At 41.0% G+C, this 25,330-nt stretch overlaps 1 protein-coding gene across 46 annotated transcripts in view; it reads right to left on the bottom strand.

The window, feature by feature from the left end:
• Positions 1-25,330, bottom strand: part of LOC105205754 (microtubule-actin cross-linking factor 1) — a 108,565-nt gene that overhangs the window by 66,951 nt on the left and 16,284 nt on the right. For 26 of the 46 annotated variants that reach the window (XR_005574815.1, XR_005574816.1, XM_039449402.1 and 23 more), the window contains 4 exons: positions 14,083-15,051; positions 8,528-8,589; positions 2,669-2,686; positions 470-529 (listed from right to left, as the gene is read on the bottom strand). Coding sequence is in view for 44 of the 46 variants with exons in the window: in XM_039449402.1 (XP_039305336.1) it covers positions 470-529; positions 2,669-2,686; positions 8,528-8,589; positions 14,083-14,386 (444 nt within the window). In the remaining 2 variants the exon portion in view is untranslated. Of the gene's footprint in view, positions 1-469; positions 530-2,668; positions 2,687-8,527; positions 8,590-14,082; positions 15,052-16,510; positions 17,491-23,870; positions 24,546-25,330 lie in introns of those variants that run through there. The other 20 variants (XM_039449429.1, XM_039449432.1, XM_039449443.1 and 17 more) reach the window with 13 other exon arrangements.

Raw genomic sequence — 25,330 nt, 5'->3', positions numbered from 1 at the left:
ACAAAAAAAAAGAGCGACGGCAATTAAACAGGAACGGTACAAAATCATCGAGAGACATCTGAAATCCCAGTTGTTTTCCCGACATCCGAATCCGATTACGCGCACGAATAAACATGCTGATTTACAGACCGGTTTTAAAAACATACATTAGGCTCAGGCGCATTCGTTTACCATATCGGTCGACCAATGGTCAACTCGAGCATGCACCGCGAACGTACGTCATCTCACGCAGGTGTTAGTCAGACAATGACGCGTTAATAACATGGAAAAACGATCGTTACGAGAGGTACGCCTCCACGCGGTTATCGGGACGACGATCGAGCGCGATGCACCGCATTCCTTTCGCGCGATGCACGCAATTCCTTAAATTCGCAACATTGCGGAGGCTGAGGGACTACAGTGTAAACAAAGCGATTGATCATGCATGTCGTCGCGGCTGATAAATGACGAATGAGAGCTATGAACTTACGGTGGGGGAACAGCATGGTTGGTTGTTCACAAGGACGCACACGTGTAGGCACGTGTAAGTCTGAAAAAGATAGCGATGAGAACCGTCACCGTGGATTAGTAAGGAGAGCTCGCGTGGTCACAGGCGGATAATGAATTTTTCGAAGGGCTCGAAGCTAATAATTTTTAGGGGTTCGATCGAGTATGAATGTTAAAAAGAACGCGTTTCCTTTTTTTATCGTAACATTCTTTATTTTCAATATATCAATTGTTCCAAATTGAAAATATCTTTGTGATGCAAAATTGAAGTATTTTAAAAACTCTTGAAATATTTTCCAAATTAATCGAATTTCATAAAAATTTCTACACAGATTTGTTAAATAAGAATTATCCGCCCCTGCATGCGAGGGTGTGCACTCGCGTGCATCACACACGCATGCACTCTCGCGTGCGTCGCGTGTCCTGCACAGCCAGGTGAGTAAATGTCAAGCGATTGACAGAACAGCGCGTGATCCGCCTCCCATCCGCCTTTCGTAACCGTGACTAATTGCAACAAGTCGCGTCTACGCGTCTTAAAGGATGATTTCGACGCGTTCTATTTCACGACATTGCGACACTCTTCTTCCTTTCTCTATCGTATGTGAATAAGATTAATAGCGATACGCCCATTTATCGAAAAAGTCGACGATTATATCATACGTGTCGTAAAAGAACCATCGTCGTAAAATCCTATAAACATTGACACGATTCAACCGTGAATGCGTGCACCATAAAAAGACGTTGTAAAAATGGCACTTAAGCGGTGGCTTTAAAATCCTAATAAAAACCAGGTCGCACCAAAATATATAAGCGTAGATTTTTAAAACGTCGTAGAAACTTAAAGAAATCACTTATATAAATATTCAACCATTATATAGCATGTAAATATCATTTAATATATAACTATATTAAAATATTTTATTAATCGCAGCGTAACAAATTTTTCCGAACGTAGTTCGCAAACTTATTTTCCTATCTTGTGTAATAAATTAATTCGTTAATAATAAACCGTAACAATTGCGTTACTGCAATCTGTATACTCTTCCCATTAAGTCGCAAAATAACAAACCACGATGGACAACCGCTCGCCAACTGTTGGCAAACTCCGTTTACTTAGAAATAATAAACAACCGACTTCGGCAGTTTTAAGATCCTATAACTGAAAGTATTTCCGCACAAACTTCTTTCATCTGAACTAGTCAAATACGTTCAAACTTTGGAAAATTTATTAAAAAAAAAAAAGCAACACGTGATAAACCCGAAATATATGTAAAATAAGACAATTATTATTACTGTTTTTAATAACAGACAAATTGCATTTATAAAATTTATAAAATCGATTAATAAAATTATTTCAAAAAAAAAAGTAAAAGTGTCGAAATATATCGAAAACTATTACAGTCACTGTCTTTACACACGTGAAATATCTTCTGACGCTAAAATTAGCTCCCGTAGATAGACTGCTTCGTAATTAGTGTTCAATTGCCTTGCACAATATGATTGATTGCGAGCATGTCGTCACATTGACTGTGATTAGTCGCCTCGTGTGGCAAGGCAGTCGAAATCCCTCGCATTTCTGAAGTCACGAGTGAAGGGTCAAATATGCGGTAAAGGGCAAGACGAGAACATTATTGCCCGGTATGTCTGGTTCTGTCGCGTGACGCGACTCCGTAATTCCTGACGTGCCATTTCGGCATGAACGCCACTTTGTCATAAAAGCATCAAAGAGGCACACGGGAGAATAAGAATAACAGATGGGACACGTAACGGTACGATGAACGTTTTTACGACGGTAATGAACGTAATTATCCCGCCCGTTGCGAACTACGTTCGTAATTAATATGTACGCGTTAAGAAGTCTTTAAGAGAAATGCGCGAGTCGTTGCGGATAATAACCGCAAAAGACTAACACATCGTCGTTATTATTATTGAGGTAACAATCCTCATTATTCCAATTTTGTCATTTATATTCAGAAAAATTAATTTCGCATAACGCTCATTTCAGAAATGAACAACATAACTCTCTAAATTCTTTCAAGTGGAATCTCATTCTTTAGAATGAGATTTCACTCTAAAAAAGTAAGATTTGCTCCAAAAAATTTAGAGAGAATGTTTCATCCCGAGTCAATATCACGATGAATTAATATATTGCACGTTTCCCCTTCTATCCTAAAATACATACCTTGACGTATTTCCAGTGCTGCAGAAAACACAAAAAAGCAAGGCATCGATGTAATTACAATAATGATTTACATATAATTAGCTCAATCGTGTGGGAGGACACGGTACGTTGACTACAGCGATTCGTTCTTGGTCTTATCGTTACACATTAAGGCGGTAACGTGTGATTATCATAATTATTGTTTCGATAAAAACGTGGCTCGTACACTAATTTAAATAACATTTGATCGAATAATAGATTTTGCGCGGAAAAATTTTATTGGCTTCGTTATTGCGGATCGTTGGACTACGCTCACCACTCTCTCGGCCTCGGTTTGCGCAGATCGTCCACTTCCGGTATACGTGATTCCGCGAATGCTGTACAAAGTCCCACAGCAACGAAATTACTATCTACGAACAGCGATTCGTACAGTTTGTTGCGTTTTGACCAGAATACAGTTAGAGAACAATTAAAAAACAGTTACAGACATTGGTTGTAGAGAAAATAACTTTCATAATATGAATTTTTCGAAAAAAATACAAAACGTTCGATAAATCTACACAGTTAACTATGCAACTTACTAAATTATATAAATATAATAAGATATAATTATAATATTCTTTCCTTACACTTATTCATTAATTAAAATATAGAATTACTTGATTTTATGAGTAACAGTGTGCCTCAGCATCCAGAACTTTTCAATTTACTTAAAGATTTTGAAGTATAACACGACAAGCAGTAGCAAATACAAAAAGCCGAGAATGCAAACGGCGCCAGTGATATCGACGTATTGCAGTTACGTAAGCGCTGCGGATGTGTGCCGTGGATCAGAGATATGGAGAACGAACGCTAAAAACAGCTGTAAAACGTTCTTTTCTCCCCCTATGACGCACCCTTTCTTCAGGCTCTCCCGTGCATCGAACCGGCTGGTCGCGCGGCAGCAGCGGTGGCGGCGGCGCCCCGAAAAAGTTAAACGCTACCTACCTCACCTGCCCTAAAGCCCCACCTCTACCACCGGGCGAGAGGTGGTAAATCGGGAACGGCACTCTCGAGAAGAGGGTTTCCGAATAAGGTCAGGCTCGCAAGACCAAACGTGGGCGCGCGAAACCAACCGACCGTGGGTCGATACAGGTAACCGGTAATCGCGTAACGCGTAAATATCGTCGTTATTTTTATGGTACCCCCCATGTCGCGAAATTGGTCATTTCGAGGAGGTTTCGAGACGCGCCGATGAATTCAGTTCCCCAAACTCGGCAGAATCTCCCGAACCACTAAATGTTTTCTCAGCTATATATTCTTCGGTTGGTCCAAAGTCAATCTTTCTTCAGCAAATCTCGAGGCGCGAATAGCTTAAATATTTAGCAACTAAAAGTAAATATTAATAAGCATATTACTATGTAAAGGTCTTTCGATAGTTGAACTCGCGTGTCGCGAAGGCGAGGCTTGAGCAAATAATTGGCGAACGCATAAGTTTGCAATACCTTGACCCTGTAGTCTTATTCGTTGCACTGAGAGAGGCCGCCTGCACCCGATCGCACGTATCAACAATAGAACGTTATGTCGAGTTACAAAGGTGCACGTGATACGCGAGCCAACGTGGAAGGCCGCGATCATTAAAACGCCATTCACACAGAGCGCGCTTGATGCTTGTACGTATTATTCTTCATTCAATGAGAACTCACATTTGCTTTTTTTTTATTGCAACACCTCCCTCAATTGCCAATTTTAGCTAAAGAAAGATTCATTTCTAAATTTGACGAACTCACAAAAGGTGCTAAATCTGAAATATTATTTTTCCTACGTCTTTTTAAGCAAAACAATTTTTCATGAACGTTATTTTTTCAAGACTTATAGTCCCTGAATAGCTTCTCGAAAGTTATTATTATTATAGCTTTATTCAAGTGCAAAATAGATATTTGCATTTATGTACATTTGAGTAGTTATATCTTTAGAGTGACATTTCAAAGGCGAGGCATCAGCAATGCTAATGCTGTTTATAAAAATTAATACTCTAACCAATAAATCAATAACTAAAAATAATAAAAAAATTCAACGATTTTCATTCTAAACCGTTTTGCGCAAGTGTCAAAACTCTCTCGCTATCGAAGTTCTGAAAACCGTCAGTTCTGCACGGAGATGATCCCGTTTTATCCGACGAAAGAAGCGCGCAGCGAGAGTGAGGAATGAGAAACGGTGGGCAGGAAACGGCACGACAGAACGATGCCAGCTTACGATAATTATACGTCGACGGGACAACTCCACCCGTATACGGCCGTGATTCGAACCATTCCCGGAGCCGCCGACCCGGTCTGCCTCGCGGCTCGATACAACTCGACTCAACTCGAGTCGACTTGGTGCGGCTCCACCGTGACGGATGAATCATTGTCTGTATTAAGTCCTGACTGACATACGCGCGGTGCATACCGCCGAACGAAAGCAGGCACGGTCCCTCTCTCTCTCCATGTGTCATGATTTTCTCTCACTTAAGCGTAATTGATGAGTTAATTGAATATTTATGCATGCACATAGATGATGCGTGCACAAGCAGCTTCGTTCGAATTTATCGGCGAAAATATGTGCGAGTATATCTTTTTAGTACACCCAGGAGAAAATTTATGTTTAAATTAATAAAATCGTTTCTTTAACTTGGTTTTATAAGTTGAAGTGAAAATACGTTTGAGAAAAATAAAAATTTATTCGATTTCAAGAAATGACGTTATTAGTCTTTTTAAAGGTAAATTATTTATTCAAATTATTTATTTAATTTAAGCAAATTATTTAATTAAAAAAAGTACTGACAGAAATAATTTAGTTGCTCTACTTTTAAAAATATACTTCTTTCATTTAAAAAAAAATTTGTTTTGCACAACCATAATACTTTTTTAATTCTAATGAAAGAAATCAAAAATTTTTTTCAAATCAAAGAAACTTTTTTTTTAACCATATTAATATACAAATTTCTTTCGAGTCAAATATTTTGTTACTCAAAGAAACTCTTTTCTAGGTGTGTAATTAAGCATTTTAATTAAACCTCGTAAAAATTGCAATATTAAAAATCAAAGTTAAATCTTAAAAATTTGAAAAACTCAATGCGGAACAATAATTCTAATTTTTCTAACACTCGTAATGTAAAATACTAAATAGAAATAACAATAATTACGAAGCATCTTGTATAATGTAATGCTAATATACAATCTCGCTTACATAAACAAATAATTAGAAATAATTTGCTTATTAATTATCTCAAGACGTCATTCGATAAAATATCCATCGTTAGCTATTATTAAATCTTATCAGTAAACTTGCAACGTGGCAATTAACGATCTCTGTACCTAACGATGTCTTCTCTATCAATTTTTATCTGCAACGACCGATCTTAAAAACATTTAGCAAGAACTTAACATTTAACAGTGATTCATAAGTAACGTGGCTAACGTGGCACGAAATTACGAGATAATAAGATGCTTCATACATATTTTATCACCACGTGAGAAAATGATCTATCTCAGCGCATCGCCGAAAGCGCGAATGTTCACGGGTTAACGTTTCTCAGCATTGTTCGGCGGTATGCAAATATTCACCGCGAAATCCCGGCACTGCAAATGCCTGTCAAATGCGAGTGTGCGGTTCCCTTATGGCGGAGAATTTCCGAGCCACATGGAGGCATAGCTCGCGGTTACTCACGCTCGGCGAAGACGTGCACAACTCAACGGACGAGCGGGCGGTCCCTTATCGAGAAACGTTTGACCGCGTTCTTATCCCGGACATAGTACAACGCGTCGTCCGCTGCGGCAGCGGCGGCATGCCAAGAATCAAAGCTCATCGGTATTTTTGCTGTCGCGATGCGATCGGTATCTCTTAGCTTTCGCTACTCAACGATAATCCTTATCAATTAACGGCGCGGTATCTTTACTTCGCGACCGCGAGAGCGGTGACTCGAAGCGGAGAGATAGAGCCAAGTGTTCACATCATGTTTTTTTCCGCATGGCATACGGCACAGCGGAATAATAATCGAGTAAAGTCTTTCGGGGGCCCGAAGACAAAGTTCCGCCGTGTCATCGATTCGCGATTTTTTTCTTCAATCGTCGCCCACATATCACGGCTCGGGCCCCGCTGCCTTCTATAGTCGTGCACGCTCCTCACGCGAGCGCGACAAGGTACTTTCGACCCACGTGCGTGCCACATACGCAACACGGGGGCCGCGATATCGGGACCGTGATTGCGTAACGAGAGTCTGCTTATTTTTACGATATTCGCTCGCTCGCGCGCGCACACGCGAGCGAGAGACGCCTACTTGTTACGGCATTAAAAGCGGGAAAAGGCGCGACAAGCCTGAGGCCTGGATCCTTTCGAAAGTTCGTATTCCGCGCGGAACTCGCGCGTCGTCCTCTATTGCGTATTTGCGACGCGAACCTCGATTGCCGCCGCGCTACTAACGCGTTTCCTACTTCCAGCGACTTGACGCTTTCGCGGCGGTGCGTTTGCCGCTGGCCATTGTTCGCCGGCGATCGTTTCGACTGAACGGCGCGACTCGCTGGTCGATTACGCCGCTGTCTTTTCGCGCAATTTCGCAGATTTATGCGCTTCGCGGAGTACTCGCCGACGCATAAATTTGTCTTTTCCGATTGAATAAAAATAATCCAAATAGAAATATATTTTCTCTCGCGCCGTGCCTTCCGCAGATCGCGATTTACGTGCATCGTAAATCCTTCGGCACCGCAACGATTTACTGCTTTGTGCGTGAAATGACAATCCGCCTCCGTGAGTAGCTTCGTCACAGTTTTACACGGGGCATGCGACGAGGAGCTCACGAATGGATTGAAGAAACACGCATTACGCGTCACCGCGCACGAATTTGAGACTTTGTTTACCGAAAGAATGAACGTGAAGCTATAACGATAAGACCAAGGTAAAAGATACCCCACCTAGTCAAGTTTCAAATCTAATATACAATTCGAGCCTGTATAATCGCTGTACAAAGGGTTTCAGCATCCTCTTAATTATGGATCTGTTTCAGATCAATTATATATTTCAAAATCCATAATTACGAGGATGCTGAAACACTGATGATTAATCTTCTACTCATAAAAAAAAGTCCCAATTAAAAACATCAAAAAATTATGAAACTTTGGCAATACGTAATAAAATATTTTTTCTTGCTTCCTAAAAATTATTTTATTATTAATAATTACGTTTGCAATTACATTTACAAATAAGTTTTCCAATCAATAAATCTCATTAAAAGAAATAAATTTTTACCGTAAATTTTGTCTTTTTTCTTTTTGTTTATAAAAAAAACAAAAACGAAAAATGGATCACAATTTTCAGAGGTTGATTTTAAATGAATTCGGGCAGCAAAAAAAAACAGTTTTTAGATACCAAGGTATTCTCAATGTATATATCGCCAAAGTTTTTTTAGTATTTTTTAGTATTTTCAAGTTGGGGCTCTTTTCTTATAAGGAATGGGTCCCAACACCCAGAAAAGAGTTTCTTTAATTTGAAGAAATCTTTTAGTTGACTTGGTTGTAAAAAAAAAAGTATTTTCATTTCAATTTAAAAAAAAACATAAGTTAAAGAAACGATTTCATCTATTTAAAAATCTATTTACTTTTCTCTGGGTGTTGTTCTCGTTTCAAAATACTTACTACATAGGACTAAAATAATAAAACTCTTACATATAATTCATAATTGCATTGGAACACCTATGATTCATTTCAGACTACTTGTTTTTCTGATAGAAAAAAATCTTTGCATGTATATCAGTGCCATCGAGCTAATTAAAACGATGGCGTGAGTAAAACGAGAATTGACTCGCGCGAATTGAGAAAACGCCGCAGGACAATAAAACTAACGCGAGAATCCGAGAAGCAGTCTCACCTTTTTCAAATGCTTGTTCACCCACTTCGTGAAGGTCTTCTTCTGTATAGCGTCTCGTTCGTCTGCAAACACACAAAAAGAGAAGAAATATCAGAAACGTGAAGTTTCCTTCGTCGGCTGCTGCGTTAGCTTAAGCAGTGCAAACGCCACTTCGCAGTGATGCATTATGCACCTGTATCCGTAGTAGTCAATGTAAATATAAAACATTCCCAGTAACATTAGCGTAATTATCAATAATTCGAGTCATATTCCATTACCATAATTGCCACTATTTATGCAACGAGCGCAGCCTTGCTCGATGTCACGCTGCACAAACGTAGCGCACGCACTGTAGACAACGGTAGCCAGGTCGCCGCGTCTATTGTCATCAGAGCAACGATATAGATTACCGTGACAATTGAATTTCGCAACTCGTTGCACTGATATAGGTGTAGCTGTTACATTAACGCGGCAATGTAACGTTATGCGTACGGCTCGTAGCGTGACAGCGAGAGCATAATGACGCAACACCGCCTTTAAGGATGGTCGAGGTCAGTATAACGAAATCAAAGTCGCAGGCAACCGGATCAGGTCAAGTTGGATGAGGTCAAGCAGGTAGACAGGTAGATAGGTAGGCACGAGCGAGCGAGAGAGTGAGCGAGCGGACGGAAGGTCGGTCGGCTTGGCAAGCTGCTCGATCGGTTGGCATGCGAGACACACAAAAGTCCGGACCAATAAATCGCGTGAATCAAATCCAAGTCCACTTTGCGCGATCCGCGATACGAAATGGAAACTTGTATTTTCTTTTTTTTTTAATCGAATGATATAAATAAAATTATGAATAAGATTTTGATCTACTAAACATCTCGTGGTGTTAATCGGATGTCGAACATGCTCCTCGTGAAATTATCATTCAAGACCTTCCGTTTTGTCATCGACGTGACGCAACGGCCGAGACCGCAAGGACGTCAAGCCGGGGATTTCTTACGAATTAATGATGTATTTTTGTAGCGTGATCGCGGTTATTGTGGCATGAATACGTTATTTTAAATAACACTCCCGAAGCCTTGCGGAACGAATGATTTGTATTCGGTGGTTGGACTCGAGATGTCGAAACGCATACGAATTGACTGTTAACTGAATAATAATGAAGGCATCTTACATGCATAACTAGAGCACATGATTCTAAAAGCTCAACTCTGCGGTAAGTGGAAGAGCATAAAAAGTAGCGCGCATACGTGATTAATTAGACATCAATGCATAAATCATTTATCGGCGTTCAGAGTAATCGCCGGGAATTAGCGTAGAGATTTATCGAAGCTTGTAATTTACAATCTAGCCGTGATTAATAACGCGAACTTAGCACCTCATATCCCATGAAAAGTTAACGCCACTCAAGCGGCGGTATCGTCGACCGATGCATGTTTAAAAGGTCGGCAAGCCGGTGATGAGTGTCAGCCTAACACCGCCAGACGATGCAAAATGAGAGGTAAAGAAAGAGATATGTTCGGGGGAGCACTTCTCTAGATTTAGAAATATCTCGAGTGGCCCGCCCTGTAAACGCTCACATTTTCCGAGTGCGCCTGCCGCTCTCGTAAAGAGAATCGCGATCAAATGTTTTAATGAACGCGCATGACGCGTTCAACGACTCCTGTGTGATACGCGCAGCGGAACTATTAACACGTGAAAGAGAACGCGATATAATATTAGATTAGAGAAAAAGGTGGTGGATGGCCATCCATTTACATTTTATGCAATAACTTATCTTATATTTTCTCCATTCTTGGTATTGTAAGATGCACATTTAGCAAAATACATACAAATTCATATTATGATAAAGATGATGCGATAGTTCGCATTAGCTGCGTTATGTAAAGTGCATGGCCCAAATTTCGAAGAATTTTTTCAGAATGGCATAGAGCCATCTCGCGTGACAAGTATATGTATCGGAAACATGGTTCAGTACGAACCTGCGGAAAGTTCATTAATGTCTTGTATCCACGCACCTGCGCGTGGCTTAACAAACTTTACCAACTTCGCGGCTTACGCTAAAATCAGACATTCCATTCCACTCTGCGAACCGAGCATTTGTTCTTGGTAGATTATCTCGCCTCGTTGTTGGGCCCAACTTTGGCCCAGTTCTAACGCCTTGCCAACAATTCGAAACTGCATTCGAATAACGGTGGCCTAGGCACCAATTAACGAGTAATATGCAAAGAACCTCGCATTTCGCGACCTGATTTTTAATGACAAATTTTCTTGTAAAGTCAAAATCGACCTTGCTTTAATTAAAGACTTAAATAAAAAAAACTTAATAATTATTTAGAAGAAAAATCGAGCACATGAAACGCCCTTTATCATATTTGTTTGTTAATTATAATATACACCGTATTTTTCTTGAAAAAATTATAAAACAATTGTATGCATACAAAAAAAGAAAAACACAAGAATACTTCGCTTAAAATAACAAAAATAGAGAAATTTTGCATCTGCATTTATACGTATTATTATTTCTACGACAATCAATTTATATTTTCAACGCTATGTTTGAATAAGCTTTTTAACGTTTCAAGTTTAACTGACAAAGTTGAAGACAGAATTGATTGAGAGATAATCGAATCTGTTACATCTCGTGGAACAAGTTTCAACGTAATCAATCAGTTAAATCAGTTGTGTTGGTAAGGGTAAATACTATTGCAATCTTTTCAGTAACTATTCCTCGATAGAATAAGATCTCGATAAAAAAAAATGTCTTGATTGTGACTGACCAAATCATCAGAGAGATCGCATACAGAACGCAAAAGTGTCAGTTCTTTACAGTTAACACTTTGGACATTTAGGGAAGAGTCAGTTCAAACTCGCGAAAAGCGACTTTCAATCTCTAACAGTCGTGCCACAGTCGGCCTATTACTGATCACGAGCTAAAGTAATTCCGGAGAATCCAATTCCCAATGTCATAAGTACAGAGATAGCTTCGCGTGAATTGTCAGTCGTTAATTGACGTGACCTTAATGGCTCGTCTTCGTCAATTTACGCCAATGAACAATCAATTTTACGATCAAATCTAAAAACTTAATCATTATTGATAAAAAATTATGAGACGAAAATATATGTGCTATTCAATTAAAATTATTTCAAAAGATAAATGATAACTGCATTTCCTAAATCTTCTATATAATAGATAAATTGCTACATAATTACTAACTTAATTATACTTGTATTTGAATTACATAATTATGAATTGTGATATAAGGACTTATTTCTTCCAAAATGAATACCAGTTTTCCGCGATAAAGATAAATACGTTTAATATATATTTTATTCCTCTTTCAAATCTTCCAATACAGAGACGTAGACGCATCGGTGAAGAAGAAGAGAGGCATGAACTAATCCCAAAGAAATGCGCATACATATATACATATATTGATACACGTTTTCTTCAGTAAATCCTTGTTAGCGGATACGAATGCTGGAATGTGGAAGCTCTGAGAACAGCAACTGACATTGCAGGGGCTAAAGATAAACGTCAATGAATGTATTCATTGACATTTATTCTTTTCGGAAATTCTCGACATTAATTTAAGCGATACCCTCTCGGCATTTAGGGTGGTGCTAGATAACATTGTCCACTTATCAAATTCTTCAACGAATCCACGACTGGCGGATCATTAGAATATTTGGAGGATAACTTTACTGTTTATCGCGAAAATTATATGTGATGTATGGTTTTAATCATAGTATTTTTAATCAAAATTACTAAGATTTATTTTTTAATAAGTGCTTCAATTTAAAAATCGAATTTGAAGAACCCACCACGTGTAAATTAATTTGCAAATAAGAATTATTTTAATTCGCATTTCTGCCAATCGATGTACGTTACTCCATTTTATACGAATGCAATTGAATAATTCGTGGAACGAACATATCGTTCGAAGGAACCTTTATGGAAGCTACGAAAGAGAGCTCTACTCGCGATTGTGATTGACATCTTTAGCTGCTACAACTCGTGTATCTCATTCGTGAGCAACAACGCGAGCGGATTTTACACTTTCATTATTAATCATCGCGCTCAAGTTCCCCGGTGAGTTTGTACGAGAGGAGATCGTAACGCGCGCACAAGAGACTCTCGATTTCATAATGCGCGTCCTTCGCTCCATCGGCTCCATCGTCAAAAGAAACCCGAGGAGACGAAGTGCGGGATACGATAGGAAAGCAACAGCAACGTTGATAACGACGTAACGGCGCGGCGTCACGGAATAGATTACTCTCCGACCGGACGCGGTGCCGGTAATTACGATTAAATTAGCGATCAATCCCGGCGGCGGCGAACGACACGACGCTGACGTCATGCGTACGAGCCTTCCGGCCGTTTACTTTTGCGCTAAGTGAAAAGCAGCACTAACTGGGCGTATACGCGAGCCGCAACACGCAATCCGAGAGTGGGCAGAGATTATGAAAAGCGACGGCCATTGTTTATTGTTTGTCTACTTGGTGCAATTGTAAAATGTGGTGGTGGGCCGCGCGCGTGGAACACCGGATCCGCGTGACTTCGCGAATCATCGCGAACGGCGACGCGTCGAAATTCTGAGATTTTTCTCCGGGGGTGGAGGATGGAGGTGGTTGAGAGGCACTAAGCGGACAAACGATAAAAGAGCACCGCTACTTTTCTTTATCTGTCTACTTATGTTGTGTATACAGACGATAGTTTGGATATTCCGGCGCGCTCTGCTAAAAAGGTGAGGCAAGGAAAGCGACACTCACAACTCAAACATTTATTAAACAAACGTTATGAGCGTAACTCAAACCTTTTAGGCGCGTATATCGCGCCTGTTACAAAGCGATCGATGGAACAAATTTTAATTGCCAAGTTAGTAAACACCCAATATCACATCGTGAGTGAGTAAATTTGCAATCTGCAAACTGCAAGCAAACGCATCGCATATTTGGACGTACGATTGGAGATGCAATCATTATGTATAAACGCGGTTAAACTGTAGTTATTATAAAATGAATATATAATATTAATTTGCAAATAATGTATCAGTTTTCAGTGGAAAGGACGCGACAATATTATGGAGTATATTCGATTCGTTATATCATAAATTGATACATTTTATGTTTTCTGCCGACAAAACATCATCATGAATATTCATGAGTATTCAAAAACCAGCTTTGAATTATAGCTGTTTATAGACATCGTTTCGTATAATTATATAGCCGTTTTTGAAGTATCCGCTCTTAAATCGGGTGAGAATGTCAAAATTAACATGTTGCGAAGGTCATTGCGATAAAAATTCCAAGGATTTAAAGATGTTTTGACTACGAGCTAAAAGTTAATGGAATTTAAAAACTCTGAAGGCTCCTCCTTAGGCTTCTTAGGTTTGTTCTTTTCTTTTTACCCAATCAATCGTCAACAAAAAAATTTTAATCGCGAATACTCGATTTTGGCTCTAAAAGTCACAAAAAAAGCACAAAAAGTCAAAAGGGAGAGGGAGAGTAAAAACAAGTGAGCTTTCACGAAAAATCTTCCAGCATCCGCATGCCAACTCTCTGCCAGTCTCTCTTTCTTCACCTACCGTGCGCCTCAATGAACATCGCCCAGCAGCCCCAGAAAGCCTGAGTGTTGCCGGCGCGATGTTCCACGAGCTCGCCATTGCATCCCGGAGCCTCCTCCGGAAATCCGTTCGCATTCTGACCTTTAAATTTGGAGAGCGACTCCTCGTAACCGTGCTGGGAACGCTGCTCGCGCTGATGCTCGGCGACAGTATCCGCCGGATCGAAACCGAGCCGATCCTTGTAGTAAGCCTGGGTCGACATCCTGTCCTTCTCCGGGCCCCGGGCCGTCCCAGCGAAGTAGAGGGTGCAGGTTTCAACGTTCATGCCCGGCTCACGCGCGAACTATCATGACACACTTCACGACACGAGAACGCGGAACCGACACCGTTCTCCGCCGCCCTGACACCAGCCGGCGGCAGGGCTCGATTAGTTCGCTTATTCCGCGTTTAAATCACGTTCACCATTCGACGTCTGCGTTCGTAGAAATCGCGGTCTCTCCAAGGTGTGCCTGGACACGCTTGTTCGTTGGCTCCCAGTCGCGCGAATATATCTCTCTCACATTTTCGCAAATTTTCTTTATCTTTTACTTTCTCTCTCGAGTCGGAGTGGAGCTCTTTCGAGTTTTTCAACTCGATCGTTCGTTGAATAATTTCGCGTTTTTATCGACAACGTGGCGGAATGCGCGTCGCGCGAATTCCCGTGGCATCTACCGATTATCCGTCGTTGTGTTTACCACGACGTGCACCAGCTTCGGCTGGAACGCGATCGGTTTTCTCGGACCCTCCCGTCGTTCGGGGAATCGGCCAAGGATTCCCTCACCTTCGAATTCCAATCGGCTGCGCGCCGCGTATGCAAATGCGAGAGTCGTTTTATATTGCCCTCGACCTCTTATATGGCACTTTGTGAATTCTCAAAAAACGCCCGAGACTCGTCGTCGTTGTCGTCGTCGTCGTTGTACTCCTGTCAGTGACAACACGAGGATGGAAAACCTGTGCAACGATAATGCGCAATGTGCGAATAAGATGTTCGAACGTCGAAGGAAGAAACTCGATAAGTGATTCTACGAAAGTGAAACGCGACCGGAGAGAAACCTCGACAATTTTAGGACTAAAAATTTTATTTTTGAAAAATTAACACCAAAATCATACTAACTCCACATTCTTAAAAATTTAATTTAATTTTTAAATTGTAATTATTATGCACAAAGGAAGGATTGAGAATTAATGCTCCAGCCGCCTTCGATTCGCGAAAGAGTCAGGGAATTATACGCTATTTTACAATAAGATAAAAACGTAATTGTAAGTGGCTATTAAGTATCGTAAGGCACAGTTGTTCGTTCATTTCCATCAACGTAAATTAACTTTAATCTCGGTTTTTCTTCGTAAAACTAAAAAAAAAAAAATAAAGAGGAAGTTAAACTGAAATTAAAGCTAATTAGCAGTGGAAGAGATGAACATACAACTGCGATTTGCAACCACTGCTGCGCGACTACGACTACACTATTGTGGAAAACGGTCGTAAAAAAAAGCAGCGGAAAGAATGAGGTGATGACGTGGTAAGAATAAAAAGGACGATCGATCGATATTTCCGCGTTAGATTAGAAATCAACAGCCTTGGTGCACGCCTAAGTAAGGAACTTGGAAACTCGCCGATCACGGTTACGCCCGGCCACCGGATTAACTTCACCGCGTGTTCATCTTCGTAATCGATCGTCTAGATATTAGACTAACGACTAGAATAGGATAACCGTGGTAACGGTAATAAAACGTGATTAAGCACGATTAATTTGTGATTTATCTAACCGACTACTTCGCAATCTCTTTTATGCCAAAAGTTTTAACAGCAAATTCTGCACCCAGAGAAATATTTAAATTGATGAAATCGTTTCTTTAACTTGTTATTATTTTTAAGTTGGAGTAAAAACAAAAATTTATTTGATTTCAAGAAATGGATGTTATTAGCATTTTTTAAAATAAATTTCTTGTTTAATTTAAACAAGTAATTCAAAAAAAGTACTGACAGAAATGGAAGAAATTATTTAGTTGTTTTGGTTTCAAAAATACATTTCTTTTAAAAAAAGATTTGCGTTGTACAACCAAAAAATGTCTTCAAATCAAAGAAAGTTTTCTTTAACCGTATAGCAGTGCACAGATTTCTTTGATTCAAATTTTTTATTACTCGATGAAACCTTTCTCTGCGTGTAATTGCTTGCCTTTGTGCAAAGATAAAAGAATAAGTCGCAGAGTTTATGAACAAAACTCTGATTTTAAATAAATTTTGTCAGCAGAACACTGCACAATTTACGTTACTCGATCAACCGCTTTTGTACTAATTTCTTCACTCGGTGAGAAATCAAACTCAAACTGTTGGGTGAGATAAACCGAGAGAGATAAATACTCCAGTTTTCCAAATTTTCATAGCACTGTAATGCCTACGAAACGCACTTACGGGGCTGAAGCTCGCACGATGTTCGACGATCTTGGTCGTGACACACCGAGCAAAAAGCGAAAAGCGAAAAGTGGACGGACGGATGGACGGGCGGATTGGACAGATCGAGCGACCTTTTCAAACTGACGATCCGCGAGGCGCGTGGAGACTGAGCGCCGACGCACACGCCTGGCATCGGCGGAGGCCTTAAGGCGACGATGGAAGCGCGCCTAACCGCGAGATCGAACTCCCCGCATATGGTAAACGGAGAATGGGTACGTGGGTGCCCGTCGCCGTCGTGTGGTCGGTGCGTGTGTCAGGAAGGTCCGTCATGGACCAATTCGCCGACGCGGCGGCGGGGGCTGCCAACAGACGCGATTATTGCACTACCGTTCGGTAGACATCACGTCACACATATCGCGCTCTCTCCTCCCATCCACTCTCACTCCCCATTATGTATTATTTTTCTTTCACTCTACTCTTTTCACTTTGTATTTTCTGTTACTTGTTTTCTTTCGTTTTTATACTATTACCGATTATTTTGTATTATATACTTCTTACTGTCTAACATTTTTATTTTGTTGATTAATTTGTATTTCTATATTATTTTTTTTAACAGATCTATTTTTCTTTGTAGACTTTCTCACGTTTTCCTTTCTGCTTATTTATTTATTTTTTTTTTTTTTCCTATCAACTTGTTCGTTCTTAGAGCGCTTGCTTTAGAACGCCAATAAACGCTCTCCATCTATCTGTCCATCTGCCTCACTCCATCTCTCGCTCTGAATAAAATTTAAAAAGAGCTCAAGGAAGAAAAACCAGAACTAAATGCCTAAGACGATGGGAATTGCGTGCACGGAATACGAAAGGTACGTCGTCGCGACGATGCAAGGCGCGAGGCGCATACGCGATCGGGCGCTGCGCGCACGATCGGATGCACTACGCACGTACGCACGCCGAAGCCGGTCGTCACTCTTGCCCGCACGAAATTAGAAACGGAAAGAAAACAGAGTGACGCGGTCGCCACGCGACATGCGGTTAGGCGAGGTCATTCCGCGACACGCCGCCGGTCGTCATTACACGCAACAAGAACCGAAGATCCCTCCGTCGATGTGCCTTTTGCCTCTCGGCACCGTTAAATATAATCACGGGGAAACAAAAACGGTAAAAGAAAAAAACAAAAAAAAACTGGCACCTGAAAAACCCGAATCCGTACTCGATACGAGAGCAATTAGTTTTTTCGACGCGAATAAAAATCCGCGGAGCCGAATTTCGCCACTCGTCTTCTTGGATTCGATTTAAAGTAACTAACGGTATACATCTCTTCCGTTCTGAATTCAATTTAAGCTGTAGCACCGAGGAGAATGCATCTTTCGCTGCTCGTTGACCCGTGAATGTGGCTTTAATTGATCCCGTACCCGCGCCTAATGGACGAGCCCTTGTTAATTCATTAAACGCCGAATGGCGTACGAGAGACGACGGCCGGGGTCTCTTCTCGCTCTTAATGTCGCCGGGTGCTGAATCATGCGTTCCGAGAAAACTTTACTCTCTCGCATCCTCGAGTGCACACACACGTGTGCCTTATATGAGCATAGTCCACTCGCAAACAGCGCGTCATGCTTATATTGCCAGCGTAGTTATGCCAAAAACGCTGATCGCACACGCACACAAGTTCGGGAACCGAGATCCATCAATAAGGGACACTGCGACAGACGCTGGAGAAATTGTTCGAAGGGACGCGCATTAATATCTAACGTCATGCGCAGACACACAACTACGGGGTATTAACCGGCAAGTTAAATGACGGAGCGAAACTACGGCATTACGGCTGCTTGCAATCGCTTATGCGCGTTATTACTTGCTTATGTGCATATGCGAATATCGCAATAGCTAGAAGTGGTCTCTATGGAGCTGGAACTGCTAGAATGTCTCCTCGCGTGTCCTCTGTGTAAGCGAGTTTTACGATGTTAATGCGGGGTTGCCAGCGAAACAGAAAAAAAAATATTCCCTGACTTTTCCCAGTTTTTCCAGTTACTTTTGGAAAAATTTCTTGACTAAAGACAAAAAAAAAGATATTAAATTTCTTATTAATTAAATAAATTTTTTTAATATATAAAAAATGATATAAAATAAAATTTTTTATTATTTTTAACGCATTTTGAAAGCATTTGTAAAACAAAAACTTTATTGCACTTTCGAGAGGAACATTTATCTTTTCTATTTGTATGTGAAACATTTAATAACTGAAAGAAATAAAATTTAAAAATTTAGAATTGGTTTACAGTAATTTAATTTTATCTTGAGTTAATAAATTTCTTTACGTCCTGATTTTTCCTTGACCGCCAACAACCCTACAATGGCACTACAGTTGAAGACGTAAAGATTGAAAATTGCATTCGGCAGAAGATTGATCAAAAAATACGAGGGAAGGAGGGACGTTCCCTCGTGAGAGCAAAGAGGAACCGGGCGACGGAGAGGAAGGCACGCGCTCGTATCGCGAGCGGCATAACGCGGGCTACACGGAGGCCGGCTCGGCGGCATTCTTGCGCCAAGTCGCATAACGGGTCCGCAGTCGATCTCGGCCCATTACTCCCGGAGCCCAGCGAGGTTACTCCCTCCGCGATCAACCTTGAAGGGGACTGCGGAGGCCCGCCGAGACTAATCGAGTCGCGCGACCCGCGTTGAAGATTACGAAAAAGTACCCACGCGCTTATCCTTTTGATTTCATATTTTCTGCGTGCATGATTGATCGGCGTATAGATTTTCGTAGGACGTGGATCGGCCGATTCGTACCCTTGAAAGGGCGTCGGCTCGAACGATGATGTTACACAGTCGCATGATAGGTGAGAGAGACTAGGCGGCGAGAACGATTAAGGTAATGAGAAACCGAGGATCGATTTCAAACAAGGTAGGCGGGAGGCTGACAGAGAACAAACACGTCTCTCTTCCTGAAGCGTCACTTCGGCGTTCGAACGTGACGATGCGTGAATAAAAAATTCCATCGTTATCATAAATACACAATATAAAAAAATATTTATTTCCCCACTTGAGCCCGCAGATCGATTCAAACTTCACTTTGATCTAAAGAACCTGTCTGAAGATCGTGCTCAAGAAGAGTGCAGAACAATCGAAGGTGATACCTTCGATCGCGATCGGCCCTTAAAAGGCTGCGCGAGTTGTGGAGTATGTACGTGGGCTAGAGCGCGAGATAACGATACGAAAGTGTTCGCACGGATGTCACGAGCTATACCGAGAGAGAAAGAGCAAGTTGCGAGTCTCCGCCGCGCCGGCGGAGGCGTAATCTGCGCGTACACGAACGTGCCCCGCGTTCGATCACAATGCAATCCCCGCCGACGTCGAGCAACATGGGTGGAATCACGTTTATTCTTACCACGAAGTGCACCAGCTAACAAGTGTACAAATAAAGGGTGATCGGACAAACCGTGAGAATTAGCGATAAATAAAAGATGTACAGCCAAACGAACTTAAGGAGATTCTTTAAGGACGATCGTCACGTTTTCCACGTTTTTCACCCTGAGAGAAAACGAAATAATTTTGACAACTAGAAATTCGACAACTCGGAAATTTAAGTACATGTCACTGGTTTTACGTAGTATTAAGTACCAAAGTAATATTGAACATTTAAAAAATGTAGTTACTGCAACAGTGAAATAACGACTGAACTATATTACACATAAATTATGACAATAGCATTTTTCTAATTAAGGCAATTGTTTTTTTAAATAAAACAATACCATAATAATTATTTACTACACACTTTGGCATCAATATAGAAAAAAATTCCTAAATTTTAATATTTATTCGAATGGTACTAATGAAATATTTACTCTATAAGAAAAAATGATACTTAAATTAGTGGTCCTTGTACCAAATAAATATATATTTACATTTAGTAAATATTTCATTAATACTATTCGAATAAATATTGATTAAAATTTAATAATTTTTCCGTCAATATTGAAGCGCTATTTGGTCTCAAATTTCTTAGTTGCTGATTCGACTTTTTTTTCTCCGAGTACACCAAGAAGAAAAATACTACTACTCACTCATTTGAGTGTGCATTATACTAAAATTCTCTGTATGGACTCGTCATAGGATCGCTATCCTTGCCACAAACAACAATAAAACTCCTATTACTGTAGAAAGTGAATTCTACCTAACGTTACCAAGAATGGAAGACTCGTTTGGAGTCTAGTTTGAATAGGAAGGGACCGGTTGGCGCGGTATATTAAGCCCGAAATCGAACCGGGCCCCACCTGTATTTGCCTAGACGTGCACGCCCACAATCGAATCGCACCTCTTCGCAATGTTTACTGACGACATGATCCGACGCAAATTCGTTGCCGCCGATTGACCGTATAAGGATATTTAGTCATTGCAGCCGTCTTCAATGTTGTTTCACCCCTTCCACTAGAGTGTCATTTACTAAGAGACGATGAGTTCACGTTCGTCAAGGGGCAAATGAGAAAACAGTCAAGAATGATTTCATCCTATCGAATACAAACCAGTCGCTCCTGAGAACAAGAGAGAGACGTCATTTACTATAATTCGCATTCGGCGTAAAACACGACGCAATGCGTAAAAAAAATAAATTTATTGACGATAAAATAACGCAGAAAGGAAAAGCAAGCCTCACAAAACACTGACGAGCAAGAATGAGATTTGGTGATGAGTAATTCCTTTTCAATAAAGGAATAATGATAATTGTACAGGAAACAACTGCCATATACATGTAACCTTCTATACAAATTGATTCTCAAATAAATCAAGAAATATTTTCTTCTCGCAAATTTAATAAATAATTTTCATTAAATTGAGAAGAAAAAGTATCGAGTAAAAAATAGTATCTTCGAATTAAGAATAAGAAATTTAAATTTAATAGTAAAAATTCCAAAAATTTCCCCGAGTACCAATGAAATCCCATAATTTTCAAGGGTAAAAACGAAATCTCCTGAGAATTCAGATTTACTCGGTTTTTCCCGGCAGTACACACCCTCGTAAATGTCTAGCGTAAAAAGATATATTGATCACTCTTACATTAGCGGCGCAAAACAAGATATTTACGTCTCCGGTTGGTGTTATGTACTTGAGACTCATTTCCACCGCCGGAGTACCTTAGAGAATAATTAAGCCTCGAGAATTACTCACGATTATTTATGTACTCTGATCTTTGTCGAGTAAATTTGCCGAGCAAATTAACGGCGGATACTGGGCACTAGGCAGCGCCAATTCAAGTAAAAGTTTCGCGATCCAACCAAATTAAGAAGTCGCGAACGACTCGCAGGAGCCGACGACGCGTGAGTAAACGCGCCACCGCGGCGTTATATGTGCTCTCGCGCACGTCTCCGCCTCGACCAGTTTTGTCGTGCGGCTTGTAGACTCGCCGCTACTCCTCGCTCCTCTCGGCGTCTATTACATAATCGTCGCGTTCGATAAAAACGACTTTCTTCTTCTTATCCCCATAGCGGTCTGCCTCGCCCGGCGCGGGAAAACTGTTCGGGCGGCATCCGACACATCGTCCGAAGTGTCGAGACGAGAGAGAAGAAAGAGCCCGTTGGGATTTACGTGAAACTTTTAAGTATTTCCGATGGTGATCGAGTACCTCTTTAACATTATCTCGATGTCCGTGTTTGCGCCGCTTATTAAGCATACTAGGCAAATTACTTATATTTTTACCTCGCGGTATCTAGCTATCTCGTATTTATCCGGCTTACGTAGTATCGATAATAACAGATAAACACGCAACGTTTTTAACTGATAACCCACAACATAACGCTATTATGATCCTACAGTAGTAAGAACAAAGGTTTGATTATTTACACTTTAAAAATATTAAATTTTCCGACAAGTCACGATCGATTTTTCTGAAAACTTCAGGGAAGTCTGATTAGACCGATGTACATACAAATGAAAAAAGTCTAGTAATCAAACTTGGATGATAGTTACTAAACCTTGATGAACTAATTTCAATTAAATACTCAGTTAATATAACCAAATATTTAGTAATATTCACTAACTATTTAATAACTGATTGATGGTTAGTGGTTACTATTGATATAATTACTACATATTTGATAATATTAATCAAACATTTAATTGAAATTATTTCACCGAAGCTAGATTATTATCACTAAATTTTTTTTTAGTGTAAAAATAAAGTCGAGTGACAAATTTTATATATGTGAACAAAATTTCCACAAAAAAATTTAATATAAACACTTGAATAGTTTTAACGGTCACAGTTAAATCTTAGTGCTAATATTTTGTGTGTGATTTTATATACAAGTTCACGAAACTTTCTAACTTTTTGCTCTAAAGACAACAATCTTCTAATCTTTTTAGATGTCAAATTAATCGATATTTAACAACAACAAGAACAACATTTTGATTTCTCTAAAACCGTTAATAGAAAAATTATAAAAAAAAAATCAGAATTATCTCTACACTATTAGTAAAAATAGAGCAAAATAGAGAAACATTTTTCACACAAATAGAATTAATTCGGGGTTGAAAAGGTCAAAGAATACATCGTTTCTATCATTATTTCTAAATGTGATAAAATCTACATAAGCATACGCATGTACGATGTATAAACCATGCGGCAATTTAAAGGTCTACATCACGATTCTCATGTCAATGAAGCATTTTGAATCGATAAGAGGTATGCGTCGAGCAATAATGACAAACGAATAGAAAATTCACCGTATGAGAAGAGAGGCGTACGTATTCATTGATATCGAATATACGTATTATCGATCGAGAGAGAGAGAGAGAGAGAGAAAGAGAATGAGAAAGCAGAAGGGTAGAGGGAGTGTCGGAACTGCCGTGATTACCAGGCAGTATGACTCAAACAGACGCCTAACGTTGCCTGCAAGCCGTTCAAGTTATTTTCGTGATTAGTATTTCGATATAGTCAGTCGGATGTTGTCACGCAAATTAGCGAGACTTAAAGATTAAAATCGGAACAATGTATCTCGACAAATGTCGTTTACTTAATTTCTCGACATGCTTGACCGTGCGATTACATTTTCATCATGGAGAACAACTACATAAAAAGAATCGAGTACTTCCGCATATTCACAGCACAGGACTAATCGAAGCGGCATTTCGATAAATCTACGGATCTTCATAAATCGCAAAAAATTATCGGTTCTCTCCGTATGAATCACGTGTGAATCACGAACAGAATCCTCGCGCTACGACAGTGTGTCTCAAATACCGCTAAACACCCGTATCGCGTTTATCGCGGCTGATAACGCACAATTGATTCGCTCGAAGCTCGGAAAACGTTAACGCGTTTACAAGCACGTCCGGGGAAACGGCAAGGATTCTGCGTCGTCGTCGTCGTCGTCGTCATCATTACCGTCGCTCACTCCGAGCCGCTATGCGTACCTACTAGACTAGAATAATGTCACTGACACCCGCGTACGAGCAACACACCGAGGCTTGGAAATGCGAACGAGCGGGCTGCTGCTCGCTCGCTCTCCGCGTCGTTCGGCGCCCGCGCACAGTTCACTACTCCTCGTGATGCGGAGGAAACACGCGCGACACGGCGACGACCGGGCGCGCTTCGAAACGTGGCACTGCGAATTCTTCTGTCTCTCTCTTTCTTTCTCACAAACATGCGTATATGTATACACCGTGCGTCGGCGACAACGATGACGGAGGCGCGTTGACGAAGTCGCCGTGTATCCGGAGCGGAGAGTCGCGTCGCGAGTCAGGTGCTGCAGAGCGACAAGGAGCGTACACGCGATAGATGGAGAAAGAGACGGAGAGCCAAACGCAAGGACGGAGGTGGCAGCGACGAGAGGAGCGGACAGGGACACGCGTTAAAGTGGGAGAGAAAAAGAGAGACTCGGGGAGAGGGTACAGAGGCATAAAGACGGAAGGATAGAGAAGAGAAGAAAGACAGAGACAGAGAAAGAAAGAGAGAGAGAGAGAGAGAGAGAGAAAGAGAGAAGAGAGCACACTGAGAATTGGAGAGGACGCGGTATGTCGCTCCGCCGTGCAGGCCACGTCGCCTCGGAACGCAGACTGCCGACGCCTGGACAACTGCCGCCCACCCGGCGGCCGGCTCTCCCGAGAGACAGAGAGACAGAAGGAGAGAGAAAGAGGAGAGAGACAGAGAGCCAAGAAACGGGCCTGTCCCCTCTCTGCCTTCCCGCCGCGCCGACGACGACGACCGTTCTCACCGCTCTCCCTCTAGCCGCCGACCCATCGGGTTCCCCGATCGCAATCCTGCTTGCTCGCTTGCTCCTTGCGGAAGACGAAGGAAGGAGGGAGTGTGAGACATAGATCAGAGGAGAGGGAGAGGAGAATCCGGGTGGAAGGTAAGGGAGGACGAGGAACGCACCTCCTCGCACCGATATCGTCGTCCCGTGGAGGATAGGCTACACGCCGAAGGAGCCAGTAAGGCAGGTCACGGACCAGCAGGGGTACACACACGAGGTGTGAGTTTACGGAAGTGGTGTTTTGTTCATACGTTCCCCTCGTTCTTTTCTCCGCGTCAGGTCAGGATATATATATTACTGCATTCTCTCGCCTCGATTGTACACGTACATTGGAAAATTCGTCTTAAATTTAACGTACGTATATCGCGCTTGTTTCAATCGGACCACTCAAATTTTTGTGTTAATTTAACACAAGATGAATATGTTAATAAGTAACATAAATACTATGTAAAACATTAACACACAAAATGTATAGGCATTTTGTATGTTGCAACACTTCGATACAATCTGGAAACAGAGCGTGAAAACATTTCTTCGATAAAATTAACATTTATGGTATGCTGGCATGTACGTTTTATTCATTTATCTTGGA

The sequence above is a fragment of the Solenopsis invicta genome, chromosome 5 (genome assembly GCF_016802725.1).
Source record: "Solenopsis invicta isolate M01_SB chromosome 5, UNIL_Sinv_3.0, whole genome shotgun sequence".
Taxonomy (NCBI): domain Eukaryota; kingdom Metazoa; phylum Arthropoda; class Insecta; order Hymenoptera; family Formicidae; genus Solenopsis; species Solenopsis invicta.
Note: the sequence above shows the minus strand (reverse complement) of the source record. Positions and strands in the feature narration are given on the sequence as shown.